Consider the following 19,938-nt stretch of genomic DNA (forward strand, 5'->3'; position numbering starts at 1 on the left):
AGAGAGAGAGAGAGAGAGAGAGAGAGAGAGAGAGAGAGAGAGAGAGAGAGAGAGAGACCGACCGACCGACCGACAACGCGCAAAACGACAGAGGACAGAACTAAACAGTCAAACATAGCCTGGTTACACTTAAGATCTGTGATAGTCTGATTTTATTTTAGATTTTGGCTTCCAAAGATTAAAATAATAATATTTATGTCTAGCGCAACTTATGTAATTCCCTTTGCAGCAGTAGCCTACGCAGTCATTTCTCCATAAAAACGCAATGACAGAATCAGCACGATCAGAGATTGCTGTAAAATACAATCTAGCTACTGTTGGTAAATTGTGGGATGCGTTTTAATAATAAAAAGAGCAATTAAAAGCACAAAAATGTGCGCAAGAGGCTGTTCCCAAGTCGGCGCGAGCGCGCTCCGAAACAGCCGCAACGAGACGAGCAAATTACACTTTCGGTTTCACACTCGCGTCTAAAGGATCAAATGTACACAAACATCTATGTCAAAATGACCGGCTTGGAGAGTCTCTTAAACACTACACAGTTTGTGTCTAAAATGGACGTAGTTATTATGGATATAGTCAGGAGAAAGTGCAGTGTATCTCCCTATTACCAGTCCCCTATAGAGCTGCACATCTGTCTTAAAGAGGCAGCAGTGTTATAAACATGCTGATGAATTACTCCGAATTAAACAACCAAATGCAAAGAGAAAATCACTCACAGCTCTTGAATTATTACCTTCAGCTTTAATACGCATTATTTTGGCTATTTATGATAAACTATGCAGTGTTATTTTACTAGAATTCTTCCTGAAATGAAAGCACTGTATAGGTCTATATAATGTGTATTTTTGTTAATTGTGTTTGTGTGTGTGTGTGTTTATATATATATATATATATATATATATATATATATATATATATATATATATATATATATATATATATATATATATAAAATTTCAAAAAGTACCGATAAGAATACCATTAAAGTACCGGACCGATAAGCAGTATCGGTAAGAGTAGTAATACCGTTAAAATCTTAACGATACCCATCCCTAGTCATAATTTCCATCTATAAATTACTTAAAAATGGGAATTTCACATTTTTACCTCATAATTGATCTACTGTGTCATAATTTTGCCTCATAAATATGACTAAATATGTCAAAAGTTGTTATGATGACGCGTTTGACCTTTCTCTTCGCGGTCTTTCTTGAGGCAGAATAAGAGCGCCGCGGCGGAGAGGAGGCCCGTTGCAGCCGCGGTGTGTGCGTTGCTCTCGTGTCCGTCTCTGCAGCGCCCCGCAGCGGTCAGCGTCGCCCAGCTGCTCCGCCGGCCCTCCAGACTCACGCGCCACCTGCTGGCCAGCTGATGGTACTGCATCCGCAACTCCTCGCTTAAAACGCTCCTCCGGGACGCTCGCGAGCCGCTGGCAACCGGACTCCGGTTTGGTTCGAGCTCACAGAGGTTTCGGAACCGGGAGGCCTCGCCGTGACCGGTCTGCAGCGCGCGACACGCCGACAGACTCCGCGACCTTCGCATTAGGACGTGCGCCGGTACCAACGACAGCAACATCGCGACCCTCCGAGCTGACGCGATAACAACAGCTGGTTCCGTTATCAGATGAGACGGTGTGTTCAGTTTTCAGTGACAATCAATGGGCGATTTATGATTTTAATATTAGCGGGAGGATGAGAGCTTGAGAAACGTGCGTCCGGTAACCGAAAAACATCCGCCGTGGGGAGCACGGAATCATGGGAAATGTAGTTCATAGCGTCATCACTCTGCTGCACTGCACGCGCTCTGGGAAGACATACAATAATGTGTTTCTCACGTATACATTTCCCACAAATCTACATAAAAAGTTCACATTTATGAGGTGAGAAGTCGAAATGGTGACTTGAAAAGGCGACATGTTGCCTCAAAAAGTCATAGGCCTATTTATGAAGTCTAAATTGTGACACACTAGATCAATTATGAGATGAAAAACTTAAATTAGGACATTATAAATTAAATATGAGGTGAAAGATCGAAATAATGACACGAAAAGGCAACATTTTTAACTTGAAGTCATATATATGACATAAAAAGTCGAAATTATAACACACTGACTAATATTTATGACCTAAAAAGTCAAAATTATAACACACTGACTAATATTTATGACCTAAAAAGTCGAAATTATAAAACACTAACTAATATTTATCACTTTAAAAGTCAAAATTATAACTGACTAATATTTATGACCTAAAAAGTCCAAATTATAACACACTGACTTATATTTCTGGCCTAAAAAGTCAAAATTATAACACACTGACTAATATTTATGACCTAAAAAGTCAAAATTATAACACACTGACTAATATTTATGACCTAAAAAGTTCATATTTATGAGATGAGAAGTTGAAATCATGACTTGAAAAGGCGACATGTTGCCTCAAAAAGTCATATTTATGACCTAAAAAGTCAAAAAATGTTACACATTGATCAATATGATGGGATGGAATTATGGCACTAACATTTATTAGATGAAAAATCATCACAAAAAGTCTAAATTATGACACACAAGATCAATTATGAGGTAAAAATGTGAAATTATTGTGACATAAATTGAAATTGTGGCAGATTAAGTAATTTAGACATTAAAAGTCACATTGTTCACATTCCAATTAATATTTATAAAAGAAAAATCTAAAAATCAAAATAATGACATAAAAGTCAACTATGAGGTGTAAAGTAGAAATTATGACACATTGACCAACATAATGGGATGCAATTATAACACTAACATTTATTAGATGAAAAATCATCAAAAAAAGTCAAAATTACGACACACTAGATCAATTATGAGGAAAAAAATGTAAATTAGGACATACTAAATAGCTAGAAATTTAATCTGAATTTAATGTAATACTGTAAAAATATTAGATGCAAAGTCAAAATAATGCCTTAGAATCATAATTTCGAGGGTTTAATGTTAAAATCATGACATAGTTTTGACTTGTGTCATAATCATGACTTTTTTAAATAAAAATTGGCTTAGTATGTCATAATTTCAACTGTTAAATTTCTCCTGTTTATCATAATGGTCCTGCAGAGGGCGTCAAGACTCACAAAATAAAACTCAGAACTCTAAAGTATAAATTGTGACACACTAGATCACAATAGGTTTGAGGTGAAAAGTCTAAATTATAATATGAAAAGGGGACATTTTGACTTAGTCCTATATATATATATATATATATATATATATATATATATATATATATATATATATATATATAGTCTTGTTCAAAATAATAGCAGTACAATGTGACTAACCAGAATAATCAAGGTTTTTAGTATATTTTTTATTGCTACGTGGCAAACAAGTTACCAGTAGGTTCAGTAGATTGTCAGAAAACAAATGAGACCCAGCATTCATGATATGCACGCTCTTAAGGCTGTGCAATTGGGCAATTAGTTGAAAGGGGTGTGTTCAAAAAAATAGCAGTGTCTACCTTTGACTGTACAAACTCAAAATTATTTTGTACAAACATTTTTTTTTTCTTCTGGGATTTAGCAATCCTGTGAATCACTAAACTAATATTTAGTTGTATGACCACAGTTTTTTAAAACTGCTTGACATCTGTGTGGCATGGAGTCAACCAACTTGTGGCACCTCTCAGCTGTTATTCCACTCCATGATTCTTTAACAACATTCCACAATTCATTCACATTTCTTGGTTTTGCTTCAGAAACAGCATTTTTGATATCACCCCACAAGTTCTCAATTGGATTAAGGTCTGGAGATTGGGCTGGCCACTCCATAACATTCATTTTGTTGGTTTGGAAACAAGACTTTGCCCGTTTACTAGTGTGTTTTGGGTCATTGTCTTGTTGAAACAACCGTTTCAAGGGCATGTCCTCTTCAGCATAGGGCAACATGACCTCTTCAAGTATTTTAACATATGCAAACTGATCCATGATCCCTGGTATGCGATAAATAGGCCCAACACCATAGTAGGAGAAACATGCCCATATCATGATGCTTGCACCTCCATGCTTCACTGTCTTCACTGTGTACTGTGGCTTGAATTCAGAGTTTGGGGGTCGTCTCACAAACTGCCTGTGGCCCTTGGACCCAAAAAGAACAATTTTACTCTCATCAGTCCACAAAATGTTCCTCCATTTCTCTTTAGGCCAGTTGATGTGTTCTTTGGCAAATTGTAACCTCTTCTGCACATACCTTTTTTTAACAGAGGGACTTTGCGGGGGATTCTTGAAAATAGATTAGCTTCACACAGACGTCTTCTAACTGTCACAGTACTTACAGGTAACTCCAGACTGTCTTTGATCATCCTGGAGGTGATCATTGGCTGAGCCTTTGCCATTCTGGTTATTCTTCTATCCATTTTGATGGTTGTCTTCCGTTTTCTTCCACGTCTCTCTGGTTTTGCTCTCCATTTTAAGGCATTGGAGATCATTTTAGCTGAACAGCCTATCATTTTTTGCACCTCTTTATAGGTTTTCCCCTCTCTAATCAACTTTTTAATCAAAGTACGCTGTTCTTCTGAACAATGTCTTGAACGACCCATTTTCCTCAGCTTTCAAATGCATGTTCAACAAGTGTTGGCTTCATCCTTAAATAGGGGCCACCTGATTCACACCTGTTTCTTCACAAAATTGATGACCTCAGTGATTGAATGCCACACTGCTATTTTTTTGAACACACCCCTTTCAACTAATTCAACTAATTGCCCAATTGCACAGCCTTAAGAGCGTGCATATCATGAATGCTGGGTCTCATTTGTTTTCTGAGAATCTACTGAACCTACTGGTAACTTGTTTGCCACGTAGCAATAAAAAAATATACGAAAAACCTTGATTATTCTGGTTAGTCACATTGTACTGCTATTATTTTGAACAAGACTGTATATGACTTAAAAAGTCAGAATTAAACACACTGACTAATATTTATGACTTAAAAAGTCAAAATTATAACACACTGACTAATATTTATGACCTAAAAAGTCAGAATTATAACACACTGACTAATATTTATGATCTAAAAAGTCAAAATTATAACACAGACTAATATTTGTGACCTAAAAAGTCAAAATTATAACACACTGACTAATATTTGTGACTTAAAAAGTCAAAATTATAACACACTGACTAATATTTATGACCTAAAAAGTCAAAATTATAACACTGACTAATATTTATGACCTAAAGAGTCAAAATTATAACACACTGACTAATATTTATGAACTAAAAAGTCAAAATTATAACACACTGACTAATATTTATGATCTAAAAAGTCAAAATTATAACACACTGACTAATATTTGTGACCTAAAAAGTCAAAATTATAACACACTGACTAATATTTGTGACCTAAAAACGTTATTTGATGGACAGCTGAATTTAATGGACTTCAAACACAACTACAACTACTGCTGGGATTTAGCCTGGTTTTACCAGACTCTCGTGCATTTATTTGTACATAGAGTCTGGCCACTCTCCATTGACAAGGGTTTATATCCGCGAAGGCGGGCACCCTGTTGAGGTTTAAAACTATTGGATCTGCCCTGAGCCACTCTGGATCTGCCATAACCAATCGCTAACGTTTGGTCGTGACGTATATCATGCGCCTTTCGCCTGTTTCACTTATGGAAATCTGACAAAATAAAAGTGCACATGTGCATGTCACCTAAGTAATAAAACTATAGGATAAAACCTAAAACTCGTGCATTCGGATTGGGATTTATTCACGCCACGGTGGAGCGGAGAGTTTTGTTATCGGGAACGCGGCGCTCACGTGGTCCGTAACATGATTGTATGCTGTAAATAAAATGTCATATGCTTGGTATGATAATAAATGCTGCTATAAATAATGGACCAATTCAAATGTTTAAGTGCTTTTATTTTAATTTGTTTGAGTGGTGATGAAATATATTGCTCTTCTAAATACTTGCCAGCATTTTAAGGAAATACAAGTCTAGAAATGCATCCTAATAACAGCAAAGCAAGCGTATGGTGTTCTGCAGTGGTCGAAAATGATTACAAACAGTGAATTTTGAAGTGATATATTGTTGAATACTCAGAGATGTGGATTCGGACAGCTGTTACATCAACACGACCTTGCGTTTGTCAAAAGCAGTCGGTAATTCGGCCGAGGATTTTTCCGCGGGTGGTGAGAGACGGACGGCAATAAAATAACAGACCAGTCCCTTTGACTTAAATGATGGCAATACCTTCCGACCCCACGAGAAACAGTTACCATCGGAATAGCTTCAGCAACTCCTTCATCACTAACGAAGCGAGCTGGAAAATCAAACTTTTCCCGAGTTTACCCTGTTGGAGGCCCACAACATCATGGCCACCAACAAACCCCAGCAAAGACTGTTATTGCTCCGGCTTTAACTTCTGGATATTCGGCAGCGCTGCCACAATGCAATGAATGGTTTCGATCGCATCTTTCTCCGCCGCCATTACTGAACTACGTCTCAAACTAGCGCTCGACATCAACGTCATCGTTCTGAGCCACTCCCTCTGTTCGCTGATTGGACCGGTAAAAATTTGTTCGGAGAAAACCTAAGACTACACAGCAGTCCCAGACGGAGTACTGAAGGAAAATGAAAATTGAGCGGAAGTACGTAGGAGGGCAGAGCCAGGCTAGCCTGGAGTGTGGGATACTGCTTCACTCCCATGATTTTCATGGCTCTCAGTGTTAGCCGTGTAATCTGGGCTTTCAACTGTACACTGAGGTTGCGCTGCGATGCCATACCTCAGAATGCTCTCTATTACAGCATGGTAAAAAAGAAGCAAAACTTTCTGGTGAACACCAAAAACCCTGAGCCTACGAATAAAATGTAATCGCTGTTGGACCCTAGTTCAGATACTTTCTATGTGAACACTCCATGTCAGTTTACTGTCAATGAATAGGCCCAAATATCTCAACCTGGACTATATTCTGATCATTGATGACGATTGGTGAGGGGTCACCAATGGATTTGGGGTCAAACACCATCTCCATTGTTTTCTTAATATTGATTGGAAGAGAGTGTTTGTCACACCACTGGACAAAATTCTGGATCTCATGTTTATATGCTAGTAAATCAGATGTGTGTGATATTAGACTCAGGATAGCTGTGTCATCAGAACATTTAACCATGTAGTTGTTAGTTAATGATAGTTTTCTACATAATATCAGGGATGTAGAGCATATTAGTGAGGAAAGTTTGCCTTGCTCTCACTGTTTCCTGGGTACACAAACCCATGAGAGCATCAAAGAGAGTTTCACGGCTTACAATGTTTAATTGATATCTTTATTTTGATATCTGTTGCAATCTCTAGTAGTAAGATGATAATTAGAATTTACTTTAGGATTTCCAGTGTGTTTGGATGCATTGATACACATATCTTCTTCTGTCTGGTGCAGGTCCTCCCATCATTTCCCCTTCTTGCTGTTGGCCTAGTAGAAGTCAAATGTTAATTTCATTACCCTAATTCACAAATGTAACAAGTTGGATTAGAGAAGATTATGTGAAAGGAGCATTAGATTATGTGGAAAAGGCTGCTGCACATTGAAAAAGACACTGAATGATATTTACTAAATGTCAAATGTCACCCATGAACCTTTTATGCTTAAAGCTTAACCTGATTGAATTTAACCTGACTTAAAGCTTAACCTGACATGGCAATTTCTTCAATTTATTTACGGGTGTGGAATGATATTAGGGCGAGGAGTTAATGACATCATTTTCATTTTGGGGTGAACTAACCCTTTAAGACAGCGTGCATTCATACAACATTGAAACAATCAAATAATGCTTTTACTTTTAAAACTCAATTACTTTCTTTATCCATATCTTTACAACTTTCACTTGTAACCAGGGTCTGAATTTAACCCCCTTTTTTGACCACCAGCCACTGTGACATACAGTATAAGTGGCTGGGGGACATAGAGTGACTTTTTACCAGCCAGTTTTATTCCTCACTGGGCTCGACGTTAAGCCTGTTCATGTGCTTGTCCTTTGGAAAAGTAAATCTGTTATTCACTTGTCTGAGTAAAAAATGTGCTTGTCAGGATTTTTTGTGTGTTGTAAATATAATTTATTCTGAAGCAATATTGACCCAGTGCTCAATCAGCTTTGACATTTAAATCTGCGTATCTGCTTATTATATTTTTATCTTTTATAAAATATTTTTCTATAATCTTTAAATACAAGCTATGCTTCAGCTTTCAGTTTATATTCTTAAATGTGATCTATTCATTAAATTAGAATAAGACATGATACGGCTGTTACCAATCACATTAAATAAATTATACTGAAAAAAATATATATATTATACTGAGTGTTTTAAATATTTTTGAATATACGAATGTTGGAAATAATGTTTAAAAATGAAACTTAACCGCCAGTCTTAATGAGTCGACTTGTTCAAACGGCTGATTCATTCAAGAATGAGGCAGTCGTTTATGAATAGGTTATTGAATCTTTGATTCAAAAGCAATTCATACAAAACGCTGAATCATTCCATAAAATACTGTTGCTGTAAGAAGTGTTATGGTTCTATTGTGCTATTTCCGCTGCTGAAATAAAACAATATTGCATCTAAAATGTAAGTGACTTAATGTGAATTAATTGTTTATAGAACTGTCATATGAAATCAGTGTCATTTTCAGTCATGATGGTGTTCAGGAAAACAGGACATGTGTGATGTTACTTAACTGAATCACGTTATAAATATAAAAACTTTTATATAAATATAAAAACTATATAAAAAATATAAATACATTTTAACCGTGTATGTTAACTGAGTTTCTTTGTGCAAGGCACTTTTTTTTTGACGTGCAACCATCAAAAACGCATTCTTTTTAACCGTTTTTCAACCTTTTTTCATTATACAGTATATTATATATTATCATCCACAATCAATCATCCCTTACACTAAATTAATGCAGAATCATTATTGTATTTTTGTGATTTCCTAGTTGTTGTTTTTTGTTATTTTCATTTTAACCTGGCTACTAGTCCGTTCAGGAAAGTAAAATTCTCTTTCACTTGCCACTTCAAAAAATGTGTCAGCTTTCCCAGACAAGCGTTAATGTCGAGCCCTGCCTCATAAAGGTTAAAAACAGGAATTGCACAAATGTTGTTCTTTAACTTGTAAGAATACACATTTAAGTACTATACAGGTATTAACAAAATAAATATAAGCTATAATAACTCTTATAATATATATTTAAATATTTTTATTTATGATTTCCTGTGTATGATTTCATATACTGACTGCTGTTAATCCACAGACTTTCAAATATTTTAGATTCATTGCAGTCTTTTATTGTTTTAATACTGATGATTTTGGCATACAGCTCATGAAAACCCAAAATTCCTGTCTCAAAAAATTAGCATATCATGAAAAGGTTCTCTAAACGAGCTATTAACCTAATCACCTGAATCAACTAATGAACTCTAAAAACCTGCAAAAGATTCCTGAGGCTTTTAAAAACTCCCAGCTTGGTTCATTACTCAAAACCGCAATCATGGGTAAGACTGCCGACCTGACTGCTGTCCAGAAGGCCATCATTGACACCCTCAAGCGAGAGGGTAAGACACAGAAAGACCTTTCTGAACGAATAGGCTGTTCCCAGAGTGCTGTATCAAGGCACCTCAGTGAGAAGTCTGTGGGAAGGAAAAAGTGTGGCAAAAAACGCTGCAAAACGAGAAGAGGTAAGCGGACCCTGAGGAAGATTGTGGAGAAGGACTGATTCCAGACCTTGGGGGACCTGCGGAAGCAGTGGACTGAGTCTGGAGTAGAAACATCCAGAGCCACCGTGCCAAAACCACTGGTAAATGGTTTACTGAACATGGCATTACTGTGCTCAATTGGCCTGCCAATTCTCCTGACCTGAACCCCATAGAGAATCTGTGGGATATTGTGAAGAGAAAGTTGAGAGACCTGAGACCCAACACTCTGGATGAGCTTAAGGCCGCTATCGAAGCATCCTGGGCCTCCATAATCTATCAATCAATCAACTTTATTTATATAGCGCTTTTACAATGATGATTTTTACAAATTTGATTTGGATAGTTTAATTTGGATAGTTTATAGAATTAAATATGACCAAATTAATACATTTTATTTGTATATTTAGTTGAATAACTTGGATCATAATTTTAGTGTCCCCAACTGAGCAAGCCAAAGGTGACTTCGATAAGGTTTCGATAACACCTCAGCAGCGCCACCGGCTGATTGCCTCCATGCCACGCCGCACTGAAGCAGTCATTTCTGCTAAAGGATTCTCCACCAAGTGTTGAGTGCAGAACTGAACATAATCATTTGAAGGTTGACTTTTTTTGTATTAAAAACACTTTTCTTTTATTGGTCGGATGAAATATGCTAATTTTTTGAGAATTTTGGGTTTTCATGAGCTGTATGCCAAAATCATCAGTATTAAAACAATAAAAGACCTGAAATATTTCAGTTAGTGTGCAATGAATCTAAAATATGTTAAAGTTTAATTTGTATCATTACATTATGGAAAATAATGAACTTTATCACAATATGCTAATTTTTTGAGAAGGACCTGTATAGACCTACCTCAGCTTGTATGTAAACAAATCGCATGTGGCTTAAGCCCTATTCACACACGATTAGTATTATCTAGGGACCTCTGTGATTTAGAAATGACTCCCACATCTGAGTTTTGCGTGGCTCATTCGCACGGGATAAACAAAGCCTGTGATTTTACTAAAAATTTACTGACTTATCTCCCGGATATGATCTCATGACTTGTAAATGTTTTTTCGTTATAGATATAGCTGTATGAAATCATAAACAGTCATATGTATCAATATCGTTTTGATTGTTTTATAGTAATAACATTTTTGTTCAGTTAGAGAACTGATGCTATAATTAAAAACTGAACTGAGCACAGACAGCAGGAGTCAGATTTCATTTATCACGAGTGAGAAGCTGACAATATACGGCGGAAGATTCAGTTTCAAAAACTAAATGTAAAAGCGCCCATTTATGCGAGTTTGTCATTGTACTGATCTGTTCTGTTTTTCATTAAAATTAGTATTGATATTAATATTAAACACACCATTCAAGCAATTTGCTCCCAAATTGGTAGGCTACTCATTCTAAAGTGAAAGTATAATCCACATGGGAATTCATAACGGTGCAGCCTCCATTCTTCGTGAAAGATAAAGATAGATATGCACACAGGAAACAAAATCCCTTATAACATTTTTAAATGATCCGCCTAATCCTGTCACAAAGATGTCGATTCGCACGGGACTACTATTATCACAGGACCTCGGTGTTCAGAGAAATATGGTAGGTCATTTGCAGGGGAATTTTTACTTTACAAATAACAGACATGGCCGATTCGCTCTGGATTAAGATCACAGACATTCTCTGCAATTATTACAAATCACCAGAGGTCCAGATAAAACTAATCCTGTGCGAATATCGCTTTAGTTGTGTATATTTACTCAATTTAATATTTATCATGAAAACATAGTCAGGGAAGGGCCTCATCTTCCTTCCGATCACATGAATATTCTGAAATAACAGTCGCATCCTCTCAAACTGCCTAATGAATCACTCAATTCTCATTGGCTACCAGATTGACAGCAATACCCGCCAATTGTCAAATTAATTTCAGTAACTGAGTAATATTTGACCAGCAGTACTTTTACATTTACTAAGGTAACTAAAGTTGTGTACATTGTCCACTTCTGAACACATGACCCCTTTAATACATTAATACATGTGTAAACCAACTATTATTAAAAATATGATTATACATTCAAGCTTTCATTATTTGTTTTACAAAAGTGAGCTTAAATCATAATTATTGAAAATTAATCTATCATTAGCGTTTCTCTCCCTCTGCTGGTCCAACACACACATTCAGGCTCTATATTCTCTCTGTAACAAAACACACACCTTTTGAGTGTATACTGTGTGTTTATAGAAATAAAATGGTTAATCTGTGATTTGCTGCTGTGAAATAAAAGGTGTTTCACTGCCGCCTCATCAGGTCTGTCAGAGGATCGTTGAAATCTAAATGAAGTCTTAATTTATAACAGTGAAGTCACTGTATCTTCAGTCTCTGTTGATTCTGTTGACTGTGAGTCTCTGTAGTGGATCCTTATTCACCATCAGATCATCAGCAGAACATCAGACTCTCCTCTGATCGTCAATCCTGAAATAAAACACACACACAGTCACATATGCAGTGTGAGACATTAAGTCTGTCACATCTTTTCATAAGAAAACTGAGCACTAACTAGATAAGCTTTATTAATTCATTCTCAAACATGATAATATAGCTTCTATCTGATGCTCAAAGTCACTTTACAACATCAAAAGGTCATGAAAGGTCACTTTCACACAACAGCAGCTGATACAGAACCAGCAGAAATGATCATTACACTCCACTACACACTTCCTTTTATTTCTAGAGAGTAAAACAGAAATTTGAACTTTAATGAAAATATGATGATGGAAACTGTTAAAAACTATTGTTACCTTAGTGACTCCAGTTTATAATGAGGATCATCCCTCAGGTCAGAGAGCAGCTTCACTCCTGAATCTCCTAGATTATTCCCAGACAGATCCAGATGTCTCAGGTGTGAGGGGTTTGATCTCAGAGCTGAAGCCAGAGCAGCACAACCTTCATCTGTGACACCACAGCTCCACAACCTGTAGAGAACAATGACACACATTAAGTCTATCTCCAAAGCTAAACATGAGCACTTACACTAAATACATAAATAACACAATGCTGTCAATATGAAATATATATAAATACTCATTAGTTCACGTTGTTAAAATACATCAGTTAGGATTAGAGGAGAGAATATACAGTTTGTACAGTATAACAACATTATTTCTGTGGAAAGACACATAAAACATGGAAACCCAATGTGTGTGAGAAAGTGTGTGTGACTGTGTGTGTGTGACTGTGTGTGTGTGACTGTGTGTGTATGTGACTGTGTGGGTGTGTGTGCATGTCTGTGTGCGCGCGCATATGTGTGTGTATCTGACTGTGTGTGTGTGTGTGTTTGTGTGACTTTGTTCGTGAGTGAGTGTGTATGTGAGTGAGTGTGTGTGTGAGAGAGTTTGTTGTGTGTGTGTGAGTGCTCATGTCTGTCTGTGTGTTTATGTGACTGTGTGAGTTTGTGAGTGTTTTTGAGTGTGTGACTGTGTGTGTGAGTGTGCATGTCTGTCTTGTGTCCGCGCATGTCTGTGTGCGTGTGTGTGTGCGAGTTTGTGAGCGAGTGTGTGTGTGAGTTTGTGTGCATGTTTGTGTGTGTGTGTGTGTGTGTGCATATATGTGTGTGTGTGTGTGTGTACTCCTGTGAGTTTGTGAGTGTGTGCATGTGTGTGTGTGTTTGTTCGTGAGTGAGTGTGTTTGAGAGTGGGTATGTGTGTGTATGTGTGTGTGTATGTGACTGTGTGTGTGTGTGAGTGTGTGTGTTTGTGTGACTGTTCGTGAGTGAGTGTGTATGTGACTGAGTGTGTATGTGACTGTGTGTGTGTGTGAGAGTTTGTTGTGTGTGTGTGTGTGTGAATGAGTGTGACTGTGTGTGTATGTGATTGAGTTTGTGAGTGTGTGTTTGAGTGAGTTTGTGTGTGTGTGCCCGTTTGTGAGTGAGTGTGTATGTGACTGTGTGTGTGTGATGGTGTGTGTGTGTGTGTTATGTGTATGTTGTATGTGTGTGTGTATGTGACTGTGTGTGTGAGTTTGTGACTGTGTGTGTGTGTGTGACTGTGTGTGTGTTCATGAGTGTGTGTCTTTGTGAGTGTGTGTGTGTGTGTGTATGTATGTGACTGTGTGTGCGAGTGCGCATGTCTGTCTGTGTGAGTGAGTGTGTTTGAGAGTGGGTATGTGTGTGTATGTGTGTGCGTATGTGACTGTGTGAGAGTGTGTGTTTTGTGTGACTGTTCGTGACTGAATGTGTATGTGACTGAGTGTGTGTGAGAGTTTGTTGTGTGTGTGTGTGTGTGAATGAGTGTGACTGTGTGTGTGTGTGTGTGTGTGTGTGTGTGTGTGTGTGTGTGTGTGTTTGTGTGTGTGTGCGTGTATGTCACTGAGTTTGTGAGAGTGTGTTTGAGTGATTTTGAGTGTGTGACTGTGTTCGTGAGTGAGTGAGTGTGTATGTGACTGTGTGTGTGTGTGTGTGTGTGTGTGTGTGTGTGTGTGTGACTGTGTGTGTGTGTGTGTGTGTGTGTGACTGTGTGTTTGTTCATGAGTGAGTGTCTCTGTGAGTGTGTGTTTGCGTGTGTGTATGTGACTGTGTGTGCGCGTGCGCATGTCTGTCTGTGTGTGTATGTGACTGTGTGAGTTTGTGTGCATGTTCATGTGTGTGTGTGTGTGTTTGTTCGTGAGTGAGTGTGTTTGAGAATGGGTATGTGCGTGCGTATGTGACTGTGTGTGTCTGTGTTGTGTGTGTGTATGTGTGTGTGTGTTTGAGAGTGTATGACTGTGTGTTCGTGAGTGATTGAGTGTGTGTGTGTATGTGACTATGTTATATGTGTGTTGTGTGTTATGTGAGTTTGTGAGTGTGTGTGTGTGTGTGTGTGTGTGTGTGTGCGCGCATGTCTGTGTGTGCGCACACGTGTGAGTTTGTGAGCGTGTGCATGTGACTGTGTTTGTGTGTGTTTGTTCGTGAGTGAGTGTGTGAGTCTGTGAGTGTGTGACTGTGTTCGTGGGTGAGTGTGTATGTATGTGACTTATGTGTGTGTGAGTGTGTGTTTGTGAGTGTGTGTGAGTTTGTATGTGACTGTGTGTGCGAGTGCTCATGGGTGTCTGTGTGTTTATGTGACTGTGTGAGTTTGTGAGTGTGTGACTGTGTGTGTGTGTTAATGAGTGAGTAAGTGTCTTTGTGAGTGTGTGTGTGTGTGTGTGTGTGTGACTGTGTGTGTGTTCATGAGTGAGTGTCTTTGTGAGTGTGTGTGTGTGTGTATGTATGTGACTGTGTGTGCGAGTGCGCATGTCTGTCTGTGTGAGTGAGTGTGTTTGAGAGTGGGTATGTGTGTGTATGTGTGTGCGTATGTGACTGTGTGAGAGTGTGTGTTTTGTGTGACTGTTCGTGACTGAATGTGTATGTGACTGAGTGTGTGTGAGAGTTTGTTGTGTGTGTGTGTGTTAATGAGTGTGACTGTGTGTGTGTGTGTGTGTTTGTGTGTGTGTGCGTGTATGTCACTGAGTTTGTGAGAGTGTGTTTGAGTGATTTTGAGTGTGTGACTGTGTTCGTGAGTGAGTGAGTGTGTATGTGACTGTGTGTGTGTGAGAGTTTGTTGTGTGTGTGTGTGTGTGTGACTGTGTGTGTGTGTGTGTGTGTGTGACTGTGTGTGTTTGTTCATGAGTGAGTGTCTCTGTGAGTGTGTGTTTGCGTGTGTGTATGTGACTGTGTGTGCGCGTGCGCATGTCTGTCTGTGTGTGTATGTGACTGTGTGAGTTTGTGTGCATGTTCATGTGTGTGTGTGTGTGTTTGTTCGTGAGTGAGTGTGTTTGAGAATGGGTATGTGCGTGCGTATGTGACTGTGTGTGTCTGTGTTGTGTGTGTGTATGTGTGTGTGTGTTTGAGAGTGTATGACTGTGTGTTCGTGAGTGATTGAGTGTGTGTGTGTGTATGTGACTATGTTATATGTGTGTTGTGTGTTATGTGAGTTTGTGAGTGTGTGTGTGTGTGTGTGTGTGTGTGTGCGCGCGCATGTCTGTGTGTGCGCACACGTGTGAGTTTGTGAGCGTGTGCATGAGACTGTGTTTGTGTGTGTTTGTTCGTGAGTGAGTGTGTGAGTCTGTGAGTGTGTGACTGTGTTCGTGGGTGAGTGTGTATGTATGTGACTTATGTGTGTGTGAGTGTGTGTTTGTGAGTGTGTGTGAGTTTGTATGTGACTGTGTGTGCGAGTGCTCATGTCTGTCTGTGTGTTTATGTGACTGTGTGAGTTTGTGAGTGTGTGACTGTGTGTGTGTGTTAATGAGTGAGTAAGTGTCTTTGTGAGTGTGTGTGTGTGTGTGTGTGTGTGTGTGTGTGTGTGTGTGTGTGTGTGTGTGTGTGTGAGTATGTGAATGTGAATGTGTGTGTGTTTGAGTGTGCAGGTCTGTATGTGTGTCCGCGCATGTCTGTGCATGTGTGTGTGTGCGAGTTTGTGAGCGAGTCTGTATGTGACTGTGTGTGTGAGTTTGTGTGCATGTTTGTGTGTGTGCATATATGTGTGTGTGTGTGTGTGTGTGTACGCCTGTGAGTTTGTGAGGTGTGTGCATGTGTGTGTGTGTTTGTTCGTGAGTTAGTGTGTTTGAGAGTGGGTATGTGTGTGTGTATATGAATGTGTGTGTGTGTGTGTGTATGTGAGTCTGTGTGTGAGTTTGTGAGTGTGTTCCTGAGTGAGTGTGTATGTGACTGTTTTTGTGTGTGTGTGTGTGTCTGTCTGTGTTTGTGAGTGACTGTGTGTGTTTGCGTGTGTCTGTGTGTGTGTGCGCGCATGTCTGTGTGTGAGCGTGTGTTTGTGAGGGTCTTTGTGAGTTTGTGAGAGTATGTGTATGTGACTGTGTGTGTGTGTGAGAGTGTGAATGTGTGTGTGTGTGTGTGTGTGTGTTTGTGAGTGACTGTGTATGTGTCTGTGTATGAGACTTTGTGTTATGTGTGTGTTGTGTGTGTTGGTGTGTATGTGACTGTGAGAGTTTGTGAGTGTGTGTGCGACTGTATGTGTGTGTGTGTGTGCCTGTGAGTGCGCGTGTGTGTGTGTGACTGTGTGTTCGTGAGTGTGTTTGTGTCTGTGTGTGTGACTTTGTGGCTTATAAATCACACAGGAGGAGTTTTTATGAGAAAGTAAAAATGCAGAATGTGTATTTACATTTAATATTGCTGTTTAATTAAACTATTCAAGTGTAAATCATTTCATAATTTGACTAAAACATACAAAATAATGCGTAATCTAATTACAGGTCCAGTCGGCATAATCGGTGTTGGACGGCTCTCTTACTGCTGAACATTTGGACTGTTACTGACGCTGGAGTTTGGATTGTTCTGGGTTACCGTTGGCCTTTCCGGACTGCTTTCTGCTGTGAACACCTGCCTGTTTCTGATCGTGAGTTGGGATGTCTCTGTTGGTTTTGTTTGCTCCTCGTCTGACTATCCTGCTTGTCTGACACTGATTCTCGCCTCATGATTTGGATTTGATTGTCCTGGATTCTGACCTCCTGCCTGCCTGACCATTCTCTTCAGTTCTGAGCTGTTTTGGGGTCTTGCGGTTTGGACTGTCTTTATTATTGTTTCAATAAATTGAAGTTAAGCATTCTTCTGCTTTTGGGTCCTCCTTCCTCAGGTCGTCACAAGTAGTAAAATGTTCAAGAGGAGTTCATCCGTTAGATATTTTAAATAACCAACAACAGCGTTTAATGATTTGTAAGCGGTTGTAAAGAGTACGTCTCAATTTATATTATATTATTTATTACAACAGTGTTGTTGTGTAAAACTATATGATTACTATGATACTTTTAGAACCAAATATTATTGCCCCATTGTTATTATTTTTGTATTTTAAATCATTTTAAAGGCCATTGTTTGCTTAGGTCTATTTTTATTACCACAAAAATTCTGATTACTCAATTAATCATCAAAATAATCAACCGAATACTCGATTACTAAAATAACCGTTAGTGACAGCTCTAAATGTAACGATAGTTTGATTCCTCTTTTCAATTTTGTTACTTATGAATACATTAAATGATAAAGTTCACAGTGTGATGCGCAGGTGATGCTCATTTGCAATCACTCCACCGGCCTCACACCGTTCTCTCACGGCTCTCGCCCGCCCTGCTCGTCACACACAGAGACTCAGTTTCATATCAGAGTCACGTATGATCTTACCACAGTGTCTCCAGTTTACAGAGAGGATTCTCCAGCACAGCAGAGAGCAGCTTCACTCCTGAGTCTCCTAGATTATTCCCGTTCAGATCCAGTTCTCTCAGGTGTGAGGGGTTTGATCTCAGAGCTGAAGCCAGAGCAGCACAACCTTCATCTGTGACACCACAGCTCCACAACCTGTAGAGAACAATGACACACATTAAGTCTATCTCCAAAGCTAAACATGAGCACTTACACTAAATAAATAAATAACACAATGCTGTCAATATGAAATATATATATAAATACTCATTAGTTCACATTGTTAAAATACATCAGTTAGGATTAGAGGAGAGAATATACAGTTTGTACAGTATAACAACATTATTTCTGTGGAAAGACCCATAAAACATGGAAACCCAATGTGTGTGAGAAAGTGTGTGTGTGTGTGTGTGTGTGTATGAGTGTATTTGTGTATGAGAGTGTGTGTGTGTGTGTGTGAGAGAGAAAAAGTGTGGGTGTGAGTGTATTTGTGTATGAGTGTGTGTGTGTGTGTGTGTGTGTGTGTGTGTGTGTGTGTGTGTGTGTGTGTGTGTGTGAGAGAGAGAGAGAGAGAGAGAGAGAGAGAGAGTGTGTGTGATGCTGTGTGTGTGTTTGTGAGTGTGTGTGTTTGTGTGACTGTGTTCATGAGTGAGTGTGTATGTGACTGAGTGTGCATGTGAGTGTGTGTGTGTGAGAGAGAGAGCGTGTTTGTGAGGGTGTGTCTGTATGTGTGACTGTGTGTATGAGTGTATATATGTGTGTGTGTGTGTTTGTGAGTGAGTGTCGTTACGAGTGTGTGTGTGCTGTGAGTGTGTGTGTGTGTGTGTGTTGTGTGTGTGGGCATGTTTTTGTGACAAATGAGGACACGTGTAAAGTATAAAAACAATTACGCCTATGGAACATTTTACAAAAACAAACGTGTGTGACTATGTGTATGTGTGTGTGTGTGACTGTGGGTATGTGTACATGTCTGTGTGTGCGTGTATGTGACTGTGTGTGTGTGAGTTTGTGTGACTGTGTTCATGACTGAGTGTGTATGTGACTGTGTGTGTGTGCGTGTGCATGTGAGTGAATGAGTGTGACTGTGTGTGTATGTGAATGTGACAGTCTGTGTGTGTGTGTGTGTGTATGCGACTAAGTTTGTGAGAGTGTGTTTGAGTGAGTTTATGCGTGTTCATGAGTTTGTGAGTGTGTGTTTGTATATATGTGTGTATGAATGTGTGTGTGTGTGCATGTCTGTGTGTGCGTGTATGTGACTGTGTGTGTGTGTGTGTGAGTTTGTGTGACTGTTCATGACTGAGTGTGTATGTACTGAGTTTGTTGTTGTATGTGTGTGTGTTTGTGTGAGTGAATGAGTGTGACTGTGTGTGAATGTGAATGTGTGTGTGAATGTGAAAGTGTGTGTGTGTGTGTGTGTGTGTGTGTGTCTGTGTGTGTTTGCAACTAAGTTTGTGAGAGTGTGTTTGAGTGAGTTTATGCGTGTTCATGAGTTTGTGGGTGTGTGTTTGTGTATGTGTGTGTGTGTGCATGTGTGTGTGTGTGAGTTTGTGTGACTGTTCATGACTGAGTGTGTATGTACTGAGTTTGTTGTTGTATGTGTGTGTGTGTGTGTGAGTTAATGAGTGTGACTGTGTGTGTATGTGAATGTGTGTGAATGTGAAAGTGTGTGTGTGTATGCGACTAAGTTTGTGAGAGTGTGTTTGAGTGAGTGTATGCGTGTTCATGAGTTTGTGAGTGTGTGTTCGTATACGTGTGTGTGTATGTGACTGTGTTATGTGTATGTTGTGTGTGTGTGTGTGTATGTGTATGTGACTGTGTGTGTGAGTTTGTGAGTGTTTGTGACTGTGTGTGTGTTCATGAGTGAGTGTCTTTGTGAGTGTGTGTGTGTGTGTGTGTGTGTGTATGTATGTGACTATGTGTGTGTGTGTGTGCGCGCATGTCTGTCTGTGTGTTTATTAGGGATGGGACGATACACTTAAACTCACGATACGATGCACCTCGATATGCCAGGGTTACGATACGATACGTCACGATATCA

General features: G+C 39.0%; 2 protein-coding genes and 1 long non-coding RNA gene across 3 annotated transcripts in view; all 3 read right to left on the reverse strand.

Annotated features, from left to right (window-relative positions):
• Window positions 1-19,938, reverse strand: part of LOC137084572 (ribonuclease inhibitor-like) — a 184,109-nt gene that overhangs the window by 80,642 nt on the left and 83,529 nt on the right. The gene's annotated exons all lie outside the window — the stretch shown is intronic.
• The window catches only part of LOC137084933 (uncharacterized), a 113,884-nt gene that overhangs the window by 30,061 nt on the left and 63,885 nt on the right, over window positions 1-19,938 (reverse strand). The gene's annotated exons all lie outside the window — the stretch shown is intronic.
• Window positions 12,181-19,938, reverse strand: part of LOC137085249 (NLR family CARD domain-containing protein 3-like) — a 57,372-nt gene continuing 49,614 nt past the window's right edge. The window contains exons 7-9 of the mRNA XM_067451805.1: window positions 17,883-18,056; window positions 12,532-12,705; window positions 12,181-12,205 (exon numbers count right to left, since the gene is read on the reverse strand). Coding sequence (XP_067307906.1) covers window positions 12,181-12,205; window positions 12,532-12,705; window positions 17,883-18,056 — 373 coding nt within the window. The remainder of the gene's footprint in view (window positions 12,206-12,531; window positions 12,706-17,882; window positions 18,057-19,938) is intronic.

The sequence above is a fragment of the Pseudorasbora parva genome, chromosome 8, assembly GCF_024679245.1.
Source record: "Pseudorasbora parva isolate DD20220531a chromosome 8, ASM2467924v1, whole genome shotgun sequence".
Lineage (NCBI taxonomy): Eukaryota > Metazoa > Chordata > Actinopteri > Cypriniformes > Gobionidae > Pseudorasbora > Pseudorasbora parva.